Source organism: Metopolophium dirhodum, unplaced genomic scaffold, assembly GCF_019925205.1.
Source record: "Metopolophium dirhodum isolate CAU unplaced genomic scaffold, ASM1992520v1 scaffold1, whole genome shotgun sequence".
In the NCBI taxonomy this organism is placed as follows: Eukaryota; Metazoa; Arthropoda; class Insecta; order Hemiptera; family Aphididae; genus Metopolophium; species Metopolophium dirhodum.
The window spans coordinates 416,379-429,416 of NW_026869896.1; the positions used below are offsets into that span (position 1 = coordinate 416,379).

General features: G+C 35.6%; 2 protein-coding genes across 2 annotated transcripts; both read right to left on the bottom strand.

The window, feature by feature from the left end:
* Window positions 1-2,270: 2,270 nt before the first annotated feature.
* LOC132953242 (uncharacterized) lies at window positions 2,271-2,981 on the bottom strand. Its single transcript, XM_061025763.1, has one exon. The coding sequence runs from the start codon at window positions 2,979-2,981 to the stop codon at window positions 2,271-2,273; it is 711 nt and encodes a 236-aa protein (XP_060881746.1).
* A 7,786-nt stretch (window positions 2,982-10,767) lies between these two features.
* LOC132953243 (zinc finger MYM-type protein 1-like) lies at window positions 10,768-12,669 on the bottom strand. Its single transcript, XM_061025764.1, has 2 exons — window positions 12,229-12,669; window positions 10,768-12,126 (listed from the first exon to the last, which is right to left on the bottom strand). Exons 1-2 carry the CDS (start codon window positions 12,667-12,669, stop codon window positions 10,768-10,770), a joined length of 1,800 nt encoding a protein of 599 aa, XP_060881747.1.
* Between the last annotated feature and the right edge of the window lie 369 nt (window positions 12,670-13,038).

A 13,038-nucleotide genomic window follows, 5' to 3' on the forward strand; every position in this document is an offset into this window, starting at 1 on the left:
GTTTGGTGTTAGGGTTGGTATTATTATTATTATTTTATTATATAATTCAAATGAAGCGAATTGAAACGTTTAAGCATACTAAGAACTGTTATGATCTAGCAATTGAGTTACTGCTTAGCTCATAAAGTTTCAGGTAGCAAGACTGATTGTAGAGGATTTTCTTCAGGTAGAGTTAATAAATAATTTAATACTGATTGAAAAGTTAGTTGTTTTATTGAAAATATTCTAAGTACAATTTGACAAGTTATTGCGTTGTCATTCGTGAAGGTGCTCGCCTGTGCTGTGGTGTTACACGTCTGATCTACAGGCCGTTTCGGGTCTGGTTTTATAGGGCCTCTTGCTCTCTACTTCCCCCCTAGTCTATCGACTTATCTGCGGATTTCACAGGACGTTGTTCAATTAATTATCGATACATTCCCACGCCTGGTTATTCCAAGAATCGTGTCCTGTTATCGTGTTTGCAATATTATATGTTATACGCCATCCGTCAATATTTAGATACTGTGCATTATATATAATATATATATATGTATATTTCATAAGCAATATCTAAATATTATATTCGTACATTTATGATTTATGATTCAGGCGAGGTTGTAGGACCTATCGAAATGCGGGTTCAAGATCATATTGCCCTCTCGTTATATTCCCATAGGTTTTCTAATAGGATATATGACTTTGATTTATTTAGTCGAATTTCTATGTGCTAATATTTATCTAGTCTTTATGTTGCCTAATGTAGCCGTAGGCGGAACGATCACAATAATATATTATGTGTATTATTGGGTTCGTTACACCTCCCCTCTTAAAGTCATATTTTACTGTCTAAACATTAAAATGTGGCTCATTTCTTAATATTCAGTACAAGCACCTTCCCTAATTTACAATTTTACATTCATAAGTTATTACAATCATGTTTACAATAATTATCATTTTACAATTACATATTTGGTTACATTATTCCGTTATTGTTTTCAAAAATATACGTACAATCCACAATATATTTTTGTTACATTGATTTTCAACATTAAGTACAATTTATCATTTAATTTTTTTGTTAGATTACAATTAGTATTACAATATATCATTATTAATTATTATCTATGTTAGTTTAATTTAATAACATATATATATATATATTTTTTTTTCTTCACAATATCACTTATTTTAGTGTTAGTATTTATAATATCAATGCTTAAAGTTAATACAATATTTTCTTTTTGTCTACATAATATATATATACTTTCCTTATGTATTTCATCTCCAACACCGTGTTAATTATATTAATTAACAAATTTATAATCATATATATTTTTTTTTTCTTTTTACCTTAGTTCTATATTTTACCTTTATTTCCCACATGTTTTCCTATTTCTTATGCATATATTTTATTATATTTTTTTTTCTTTTACTCCTTGTATATATAAATCTTCCATTTTAAAATTTCTAAATTCTTTTTATCTAATTTTAGTTTGTTAATCTATTCCTCTTTTTTTTTTTTTTTTTACAATATCGTTTGAATTTATCTTATTTACTGCGGACCTATCACCCAAACATACTATTTAATCAAAGTTGTGTTTGTGGTATAGACCAGCATTAAAATGATTTTATCTTTATTTATCCTTCTCTTTTTTTTTTTTTTTTTCTTTATCTTGTTAATTCAAGTTCTTGACGCTTACCTTACTATTTAACGAAAGTATAAGTTGACGTCAAGACTAAATTATCAAGATATTGAATGTATACTTTTCTTATTGAGATTTGTTAACTTCATTTGAACGATTGTATGATCCATTCAAAAGTTCGTTCATATGCACAACTATTAAATGTATCACCAATTGATCAAATGTCTATATATATTTTTTCTTTTTTTTTTTTTTCTGAAGATATTATCTCGCACGGAATATAGTATTGTACCACTAATCAAAATCTTATATATATTTTTTCTATTAGATTACTTGGCACAGTACTATATTCCAATCCGATTTCCATCCGAATTGATTCCTATTTTCTATTTCGGAGATTTTTATTTTTTTGCATGGGACAAAACATTATTTCACCGATCATAATTTAAAAGTATCGATCAACTGACATAATGCTATTTCCCCCACCTAATTTTAAATTTTACTTCTTCCTCTGTAATTAAATTAATTTAAACTACCATAACATACTTATTACAAAATTACACTCATATTATTATTATATAATAATTTTTTTTTTTTTTCTATAACTAATTTTATCCTGTTAGATCGACCGTCTTACAAAAACAAAAATTACTTAAAAAAAAAAGGTTCACGAAGTGTATATTCAATATGGTTTTGAGGAAACAAGGATACGCGAATTGAATAAAATATTTTCCTCAAAACCATATTGAATATACACTTCGTGAACCTCACGTCCATTTTCGGGTCGTGAGCGTAAGTCATTCTATGTTTTTTCGGACACATTATACTGTGAGTTTCCTCCAAATTTAACATTCTACCATTTTTTTCAAATGAACCTATTTCATATTTAAATATAATCTCTTTTGTTTTTAGTTTTTCTAATTTAATTGTAAATTCTTTTGTAAGATGTTCATCATAACAAGTTATATTCAAAATTTCAAATTTATCTATTTCCATTCTTTGTAAAATGTTCCTATCAGAATGCCCATTCCACACTACTATTACGTTTAATTTATCTCCCTTTGAAATATATCTTTCAATATAGTCTGGTTTTAAATTATTTAAACTAGAAGTCATACTTTTTTCGAGTTGCGTTAAACAAGCCTCCTGTAGTACCTGTTTACAGCTTAGTATCCGCTGGATTTCTTTTTTGGCCAACAGTAATTCATGAACTTTCATTTCTCTAACTTGTTCATGAAGTGGCAAAAGTAGCGGTCTCCCTTCTAGCTTTCGAATTTTGCACTTGTTCAGGCTGTTCGAAATTGCTCCGGATATTACCACTATACTCGTTCTATTCATCATGGTGAACTCAAAATCCATGATTACGAATTTGACTTCCTTTCTATTGTAAAATGTATTATTAAATTTTAACATTTATATCATATTATATTATTATATATATATTTTTTTTTTTTTTTTTATATATACTTATCCTTATAATGATTGTTAATATTATCGTTTATATTTTATAGTATATCATTTTAATACTTAACTTACATATTATATTATTTATTATGTATTAATTATATTTTACTTTATTTGCGGTAATACGCTTTTTCCTTTACTTTGTTCCTGTTCCACTTGAATAACACCTTTAGCTGTGTTACTTGCGGTTTCCGCATAAAACTTACTTTTTCCCATTCGTACCATTTCATACCGAGGTTGCCTTAACGAAGTTAGTTTACATTTATATGTTATATATATTACAAATAGTAACATTAATGAGAATACTAATAATCCTATCGTTAAATACAACAAATAGTTGCGCTTATCGTTTATTATGTCCTATCCCGACTGTTTTTCTATTTCACTATCTATCATGTTCTGTACCTCGTCAAGTGAATGTGCTATTTCGTGAATTTGTTCTAGTTTGTGATTATCTTCCTTAATTACTAACCTAGGTAGGTTTATATTTTTTATTTTATTAGGAATCGTAAATACTAAATTTCCTGATCCTATTTGTGGAATAAAATTTACGTAGTATTTAGATTTTATATACTGGGTCGGATTCAAAATTATATCATTTCCGTATGCCCTACAATCTGGAGTCAGTGTAATCAATCCTTGATTTTTTATCTTTTGTATATACGGTTCCGTATTTCCTCGACATGCAATAGTTAATGTTTCGCCTCTAGTCGTATATATCCACGTATTTGCGTACCTTAATTTATAAAAAATATCTTTTGATAAAATTAAAACTCCTGCCTCACATGTTTCTGGTAATATATCTGGGTTTTTAAATAACGATATTTCGCATGGGTTTTTATTATTTGAATGAACAACAGGTGAAAATTCTGGACATATTGTAAAAATTTCTGTTTCTGTGCAATGCAATAGTTGCGTTTCAGTAAAAGTTGTATATTGTTCACGATTTTTCGTAATCCCTACATATTGGAATTCTGGTTTAAGAATAATGCTATGATTTTTATCCAATACTCCGTTTATAGTTGTTTTTACAGGTTGTGGTATTGGTAATATTTTATATAACGTTAGTTCTAATTCTGTTACCAGTGGTATTTTAATTACAAAAACTATCTGATTTCCACTATAGAATACTGCCATTTTAGTGATTTTACTTAATTCGTATATTTCGTTTGGGTTAGTACCCATAGGTAAATTCAAATTAATTGGTAATTTTAATTTAATTTGCGTTAAATGATTCGCCAACTCGCGTGGTGTCATTAAACTAGGATGTAATACTCCCGTTCTTGCTGCCGAAATTACCGAATTTATCGTTGTTGTTTCATACGAATATTGTGCAATTAATGCTGTGAATATACCGTGTATTCTATTAGACAAAATTAACGTTTCAAGTGTATTTGTTTTATTTACTAGTTCTCCAATTTTTGCTGAAATTGTTTCTTGTTTGTTTACCAATTCCTCATATAATTTATTCATTTCCCCTGATGTCGAACTTATACCTTTTACTGCCGATTTAACTACCGTGGTCTGATCTTTAAGTACATGTAACATGCGTTCGTTAGTTTTTTCTATTTTATTTATTTCTTCTATTGATTCCCTCGCACAATCATCATCGCATACTCCGGATAATGTTTTCATTGCTGACCCTACGAAATTAATTAATCCCCGTTTTTTCCTATTTATATCTGTGGTTGTTTCTCCTACATGCTCTGTATATCTGCCTATCGATTCGTACATTTTCTCCCGTTGGACCGAAATTTCTTGGAACATAATCTTAAAAATATTATCAAGCCGTGAGCATATTTCGTATGCCGACATATTAGCTTTACAAATGTTAGACATTATATTTATTTCTGCGTACAGTTTATCGTGCCTACTATCGTAATTTTGCAATGGCAAATAAGTGATTAATTGCCATGTAGCACCTGTTAAACGCACCATCCCATAGTTCTCGTAATACATCATTGTTTGATATCTAAATTCGTCCACTGTATACGGTAGCTGTCCTTGACTCATTGTTATTAAAATAAACCTAAAATTATACATAATACATATTATTAGTTTCTAACTTATTTAAATTTTCCCTTTAGCATATATATCCCATGTCTTCCCCTCTCGGTTCTGGTTTCTCCAAATATGAAATTCTGCTGTCACAATGCATAAAGAATTTCATCAATTTATCTCCATTTGGCCATGTGTACGACCTTTCCTTCTTTTCTTTGAAACAATTAAGTGCCGTACTCGCCATACGTTTGAGAATTACTAATTGTTCTATTGACTCGTTCCCTGTCAGATCCGGAGGTTGCTCGTTCTCGTAGAATATAGTTGCAACACCCACCGGTCTCTCGCTGTCAATGTACAACAATTAATATTCCTACATATAATATTATATACATACATACATACATACATACATACATACATACATGCATACATACATACGCGTGCATACATATACAACAATAGTAATAACGGCGCTGTCCGCTTTCCATCTTCGCCGCGGCACTTGACGCAAACGAAATACGGCCACAGACGGTCAATGAATTTAGAGGGGAACGCGATCAAGTCTTTGACGGGGAGATCCGATGTCTTCAAAAGGGGTAAAACTCGAATTTTGAAAAAAACCGTAACATTTTCGTTAAATACGAATAATATGATAAGGCGGAAGTTATAGCAAAGGAAAATAACGAAAAAAAAAAAGGTGAAAAAAGAATTCCGAATAACACGGCCACCGCAAATTAACAACAATCCCTGCGGTCGGCATCAAAACCCCGTCCCCGGGTCATCCGCACCAACGCCTTGCCTACTTACCTACCTACTGAGTTGAAAACTGGCGTCGAATCTATGACTCTTAAGCTGTTTCCCCGGCGAATTACGAACGCGGTTTCGACGTCCACACAGGGCGTCGTAAAGGGCGACGCGACCGCGTTGCCGCGTCGGTAAGCAGATGACGTGCTCCGCCGTCGACGAACGTCGAAACGGCGGGATTTGCGAAAAAAATCGAACCTTCCGACATACGCAGGGCCAGATTAAGGGGGGGTCTGGACCCCGGGCCTCCACAAAATGAGGGTCCCCACTTTGACGCGGTCCCGCGTAATAGCTGTTTGAATTCAAATAGCCTTTTACGCGGAAAGCCGCGCTTCGCTTCTCAAACAAACCGCCAATCGACGACGGACGACGCCAGCGCGCGACACCCGCGCTGTGAACCGTCGGCCGGCCGTTGGGTGAACCGGATTGAAAAGTCACTAGTTTATCATCGACGACCCGCACGAGACGGACACCGACACGTCCCCGGCCAATCGTCTTTTCTCTTATTTTTTTTTTTGTTTGTTTTGGACTCGCGTTAAAACGGTTACCGACCGGGCAAATGCCGTAACAATAAAGTTAACCATCGCAGTGCAAAAGTTGTGTTTTTTTGTTTTTTTTTTTTCTGTTGTCGTATAACTTTTGGTTACCTCAACCTCACCTCACCCACGCGGCCACCATTAGGTCCGCAACAACTTAATGGGACTTTTTTGCGCCCAAGTTTAACACACACACAATATAATGTTTGCAAAATAAATTTAAATCACAAATTGAATAATATTGTTCAATCATATTTTATATAGTGTAAGAGTTTGGTAGATTTTACCCTACCAAAAACTACCCACGACCAAAGGGTGTTCCCCTTTGGTCGTGACCTGTGAGCCGCGCCGCGTCAGACCCGAGGGTCAAGTCGGTGGAGCTCACAGGCTTTATTACACGCATGGGCTAATGAAAGCTCAAGATTTATGGGGGAAATAAGTTAAAATAAAATAAATAATACGAATGCTTTTTTACGGGTAATCAGGTGAGTGTATTGTACACAAATAAAATAGTTATTAATTTATAAGGTGGCGCACGGCATATACAATTTAAATAAATATAATATAAGAACGAAACATGGGGACATTTTTCCCGGCCCACAGGAGGCTACACACCGTATCAATCACGGTGTGACCTCACGGGGTTACCGGGAAAATGTACAGGTGGTTCGTTTAAACCGGGGAAAAATTACAGAGGGGCCCGCGTCTTGCGACGCCTAATATCGTGCTTTTCAGGGGGGGACATGGGAAAGACATAATTACGATATCGACGGTGCTGGTGTGGTCTGAATAAGATGGTGCTGATGTGGGTTGACTTCGCCCCATCGGGCCCATGGAGGTCGGCTTAGCCCATCATGGCTGGTATGGACCTCGTTGGAAAGAAAGATCGAAAAACTGCCGGCCGTGTCGTGGGTGACGTGAACAATCGTCGCGCGATCACGAGGTCTGTGATAGCGGTGAGACTGGAGCGATTTTGACACATTTTTCTATTAAGAAAAGGCACGTCCGACGTGTTGGCCGTTATCAAAAGTAGTAAGTGGTCGGTGGCCAAGCAGTCAGGCCGTTGCTGAACTTGGTGTTGGGTCTTGATGGAGTGGGGCAGGTCAGTGTCGTAAGTTTGCGGGAATTCATACATTAATTGGGATATAGGGACAGTATTGCCTGCGGGCCGTGCTGGCGGACGCGACGAAAGCGCCGGCGGGCAACCGCGACACTTTGACGATGGACACTGCATGGTAAAGGGGGGATCGGGGAACAACTATTACATAACACTGCGGTCATTAGTGCACTAGCGCGCGATATCTAGTTTTATTACCCATGGTGGGAAGAATAAAGGTGCGTTGACTTGTCAACAACGTATACTAACGTATATACCGTATGCTCGGGGATATTATAATTTATTAAGGAGGCTAAAAATTCCGTTACGTTACATAACCCCCCCCACCCAACAAGTTGTTAAGGTTATTACCTAAGTTAGAACCGAAAACCACTTGTTGTAGAGAAAGAGGAACTGCATTTTAGGGGACCATAGACATACAATTTGGGGGAATACAATATTTTAACTGGGGACAGCATCATAATAGTTTAAGGTAATAATAATAAAGTTTGGTTTGCAACCATAAATGGGTAATAATGTTGGGCTAGGGAGTATTGGTGGTAAGGGTACTAACATCACAATAATAATATGAATAAGATGTACCACACCTTAGTGTAAGGTACACAGGGAAAATTATAATAAAACCTACGCATCTACCACTATAATCCTAACGGGGAACAATATAATACCGAGAGACCTAAATGGGGAAAAGGGGGAAGGGACTCTGGACAGCAGTGGCCTACGAGGGCACTGGTGAACAGGCTACGACCGCATTATGGGAACGTAATGTGGAAGGGGCAAGACAAATAAAATAAACATAAAACTATTGTGTACAGGCAAGATAACACGGACCTTGCACTCCGTGGATGTCTCTGGACATTTTACTTTTACACACATGGCAAGCCATGGTGGGACCTAACATTATTAAGGGGGGGGGGCTATCAAGAATGTTCCTGCATGTTGTGGCGAAAGAGCGGTCAAGAGGCGGGGTCTGGTGGCTCCTTTACCCCCTTGCGGGAAGTCACCCTCCAGATCATCGGGCCACGGGCCAATAGTGGTAAGCGTGGTCCGGGGCCTCATACTCCGTGCACAGGGACAACTGGGTTTTACGCTAGCTGTGTGTGAATGGGCATGAGACTACCCGCAAAGCCCTGATTGGCAACCACACGAGGCCGACCAAGCCCGGACACTCACTGGGACGGAGCGTCACCACAACACCGGTTAAGTTAAAAAGAAGAGTGTCCCACACTCTTTGCCGGTCAGAGTGTAGTATCAGTACACTCTGCACGACGGGGACCCTACCGAGCTGGGGGGACAACAAATTCGAAAGAAGGTATATGAGAGACAGAAAAAAGGCGGGGTAGTATAGTGATATATTGGGGGAAGGGGGGGGGGGAGAACGCGGAAAGTTATGAATTAAATGATCCGGATCTACGAATGTTGTTCGTACAACTGTGGTGCACAGTTGTGCTGAGCTGAAGCTCGCGCACGGTGGTGACTCCGTGTTAGGCAGAGTACACCACATGCGAACCCCCATTTTCATGGAGTCCCTGGGAAAATTCCCCTGGTATGTATACTAATTGTGTTGATTTTGAATCGAAAGAAAAGAAAAAGGTATTAATTGATTGAATTGTTAAGCTGACATTGATTTACTGTATATTTAAATGGAGAACTGAGATTTTGATTAGAATTTATAATTAATTAATTGTTTGTGTGTGTAAAAAGAAACGAGTTGGAGAAATAATTTTTATGAGTGATCACACTTGAGGATGTTACCCGGGAGGTGGTACATAAGGTTTAATGTGGACTATGTTGTGGGTACCTTTGGGTGTACCATCATCAGGGTGTACAAGTTCGTATGCGTTAATAGTTTTAATACTTTTAATTTTGAAAGGGCCATTGTAGAGGAGAAAGAATTTGGATATTTTTTTGTCTAATTGATTACTGAGCATATGGGTGCGGACTAGTACGAGATCGCCTACTTTAAAGTGAGTGGGGTTTAATTTTGACATTTGAATTTTCTTACGGGATTCTGCTTTTGTGAGTTGAATTTCTTGGGCGAGTATTAATTGTCTATTGTATTCGAAAGGGGGGTTGCTATGGGGGAATTGTATAAACTGTATTAGTGGATTATGTTTTTAATTTTTCAGGAAAAGTGTAGAGGGAGTTTGGTGGGTGGACTCATGGCGTACGTTGTTGAGTGTCCATTCGATATATGGTACATACTGGGGCCACGTTGAGTGTTTTTGGTGACAGTGTGTCCGGAACATCCTACCTAGCTCTCTCATGACTTTTTCTGCGGGGTTGGACTGTGGATGGTAAATACTGGTGTGGGAAATTTGAATATTGAATTTTTTAAGGGAGGTTTGCCAATACTTGCTGATAAACTGTCGACCGTGGTCGGACACAATATTTTGTTGAACTCCAAATTTCGGGAAATAATCAGTGGTTAATTTTTTGATACAGATTTTAGCATTGGCTCGCCGGAGAGGGTATAGCTTAATGAAACGGGAAAAATTATCTACAATTACAAAGATATAGGAAAATTGAAACATACCTACGGGGAGAGGGTCATAGAAGTCAACTAACAATTTTTCAAGGGGTTTTTGTGAGAGAAAGGGTTGAATAGGACCAGCAATACGGGTAGTCTTCGGTTTGCACTTCTGACATAACTCGCATGCTTGTACTATAAAACGGACGGTTTTATAGAATGAGGGGAAGTAACATATGTTTCGGAGAGCGTGAGCAGTTTTAAGGGGACCAGTGTGAGCATAATAATCATGGAATAATAGAATAATTGGGGTTACCAGGTGGGAGGGCAGAAATAAAGACCAATGAGTGTCGTACTTGAATTTGCGGATAAATAATATGTCGTTTTTTATGGTATAATATTGATGCCATACTGGTGGGGGATCTAATTTGATTGAGGAAATAATTTTTGATAATTTAAGGTCTTTTTGTTGTTTGAATGAGAGAATTTGAAAGAGAGGGATACTGTCGGGGGGAATGGGAGGTGGTAGAGTATAGTGAAGAATAATAGGGGAGTCTTTAGGGGGTTGGTCATCTAGACCTAGGGAGTGTCGAGAGAGGGTGTCGATAGGGTTGTCTTTACCGGGGCAATGATGGATTTGGAGATCGAATTCCTGTAGGGCAAGAGTCCAGCGGGTTAAACGATTATTTTTTAGTTTACAAGATAATAGAAATGTTAAGGCCTTATGGTCGGTAAATACTTTAATAGGATACCCTAGAATATAAATTTTAAATTTTTGGCAGGCGAAGAGGCATTTAAAGTTTCAGCAATTTTTTTAGCAGATGAAACAGCGCAAATATATCCTGTATTTCGATAAGAAATAATATAATTTAAACAACCTTTAACAATTGAAGTGGCTGTGATTATGTCCATAGTGATTCCTTGCATTGATTTACTAGCTACATTGATTTGAAACAGTAAATCGTACCAAACAACAAGTGAGATAAGAAATTCAAATTCACATAGGTTATCGGCTAAACATTGAGCTTCATGACGAAGACCTGCGTCAGAATTTGGTGAATCAGAAATTTCTATTAACGCATTAACTATGTTATTTGTTTCATAACGCATTGCTTTAACGGCACTTACGCGGCTTTCCCAACGAGTTGTACATACTTGCTTAACAGTACAACCTGATATATGCCTTTTAAGAATCTCCCAACGGTTCACAGAAGCCGAAAATAATACATATACCCGTTTAATTAATCCAAATAAAGAAATTGATTCTTTAGAAGACGATGCAGCATCGGCAACAACTAAATTCAAAGAGTGACAACTGCATGGAATATAAAATGCTCTTGGGTTTATATTTAATAATCTTGCCTGAACTCCTTGATTTTTTTCTTTCATGTTGGCCCCATTATCATATCCTTGTCCTCTGCAGTTGGTAAATTCAATATTGTTATCCTTGAGTGTTTGCAACATAAGCTGTGAAAGACCTAATCTGGTAGAATCAGTAGCAGTTTTAAAACCAATGAAATGTTCTTTTATAATTATGCTATTTCCAACTTTCTCGACAAAACGAACAGTGAATGACATTTGTTCTGATTTACTTATATCTGGTGTACAATCTGTAATAATTGAATAATATTTTGCATCATGAAGATTAGCTATAATAGTATCACGAACATTATTAGCCATTAAGTTTATTAATTGATCTTGAATTTCATGACTGCAGTTATGTTTTCTATTCGATTTTTTAGATATGTGACGTAAATGTTCTGCCATTACATCATCGTACTTACCAAGAAGTTGAACTAAGCCTAAAAAATTTCCATTATTTGGTTGAAATAATTCATCAGATGTACCTCTAAACGCCATATTGTGTTGAGCGAGGTACAAAATTATACTTATTAACCGATCAAAAACTTTTGTCCAGCGAAGACTTTCCTGTTCATATATATGTTGATTTTGAGCATCTATACAAGCATTTTTTTTTAGACGGGTTTCAGATTCAATCCATATGCTAGTAGCAATAAAATGATGTGTAGATTTTTCATGATCACTTAATATAGACCCTATATGCTTCCAATCATTACAACCCCTGTGTTCTAACGATGTTCCACTATCTGGCTTGAATAGTTTGCAGCAAAAACAATATACTTAATCAGAAGTTTTTGAATAAATTAACCATCGTCTTTTAATTTTTTCACAATTTTCACAACTACGATATACATGAAAATTAGAAAAATGCCTTTTATGCTCATCTAGCGGATAAGATATATTTTCAAATATTTTTTTTGGACCAATCATTACTATTCTATCTATAATATTACGTTTCATATTTATTGCTAATGGCCACTCGGCTGGATTTTCCAAATAACTGACATCACAAACAGTACTTTCATTTAGAACATCTAAGTCGTCGTCAAATCTGAGTGTATCATATTGTGTTTGAATTTCATTTTTTTCTATGTCTAAACTAGGTTTTTGTTTATAGGTACCACTATCCATTAATTCGGAATCAAAAGTTTCATTCGATTTTTCAAAAGATTCTATTGATTTGTTATCAATAGGTTTAAAGAACTTTTCCATACTATTTTGTTCCTTTTTTTTAGCAGCGATTTCCTCTGCCTTTCGTTTTCTATTCTGTGCTCCCGAAAGCTTTTTTCCCATTTTAATTAAATATTCTGTAATATTATATGAAAACTGAAAAGTTAACAATAAAAATATATAATTTAACTCAATTCGAATTAATTAACTCCCGGAGTTAAATGCATGTAAACGATTGTTAATTCAGTTTAATACCAATTAGGTTTACCTACCTAAAACGGTTTAGTTGATTCACATTTGAAATGCGCATTGGAAATAACTACGGGAGTACAAAATGCATGTAAACGTAGTGCGAGCGTTTTAACTTTTAAAACAGTTTACATTTTTTAAACCATTTTAACGCCATCGTATAAACATTATAAACGTAGTAAATATTGTATTACCAGCGAATAGCGATAGTATAAATTATAATACAATGTTTACGTTTTGCTA

Excerpts from the sequence above, each read along its gene's own strand:
- LOC132953242 (XM_061025763.1), bottom strand. The coding sequence starts at position 2,981 with ATGGATTTTGAGTTCACCATGATGAATAGAACGAGTATAGTGGTAATA.
- LOC132953243 (XM_061025764.1), bottom strand. The coding sequence starts at position 12,669 with ATGGGAAAAAAGCTTTCGGGAGCACAGAATAGAAAACGAAAGGCAGAG. Across the intron at positions 12,127-12,228 it reads GGCATTTTTCTAATTTTCAT|CCAGATAGTGGAACATCGTT; the intron begins GTATATCGTAGT and ends AAACTATTCAAG.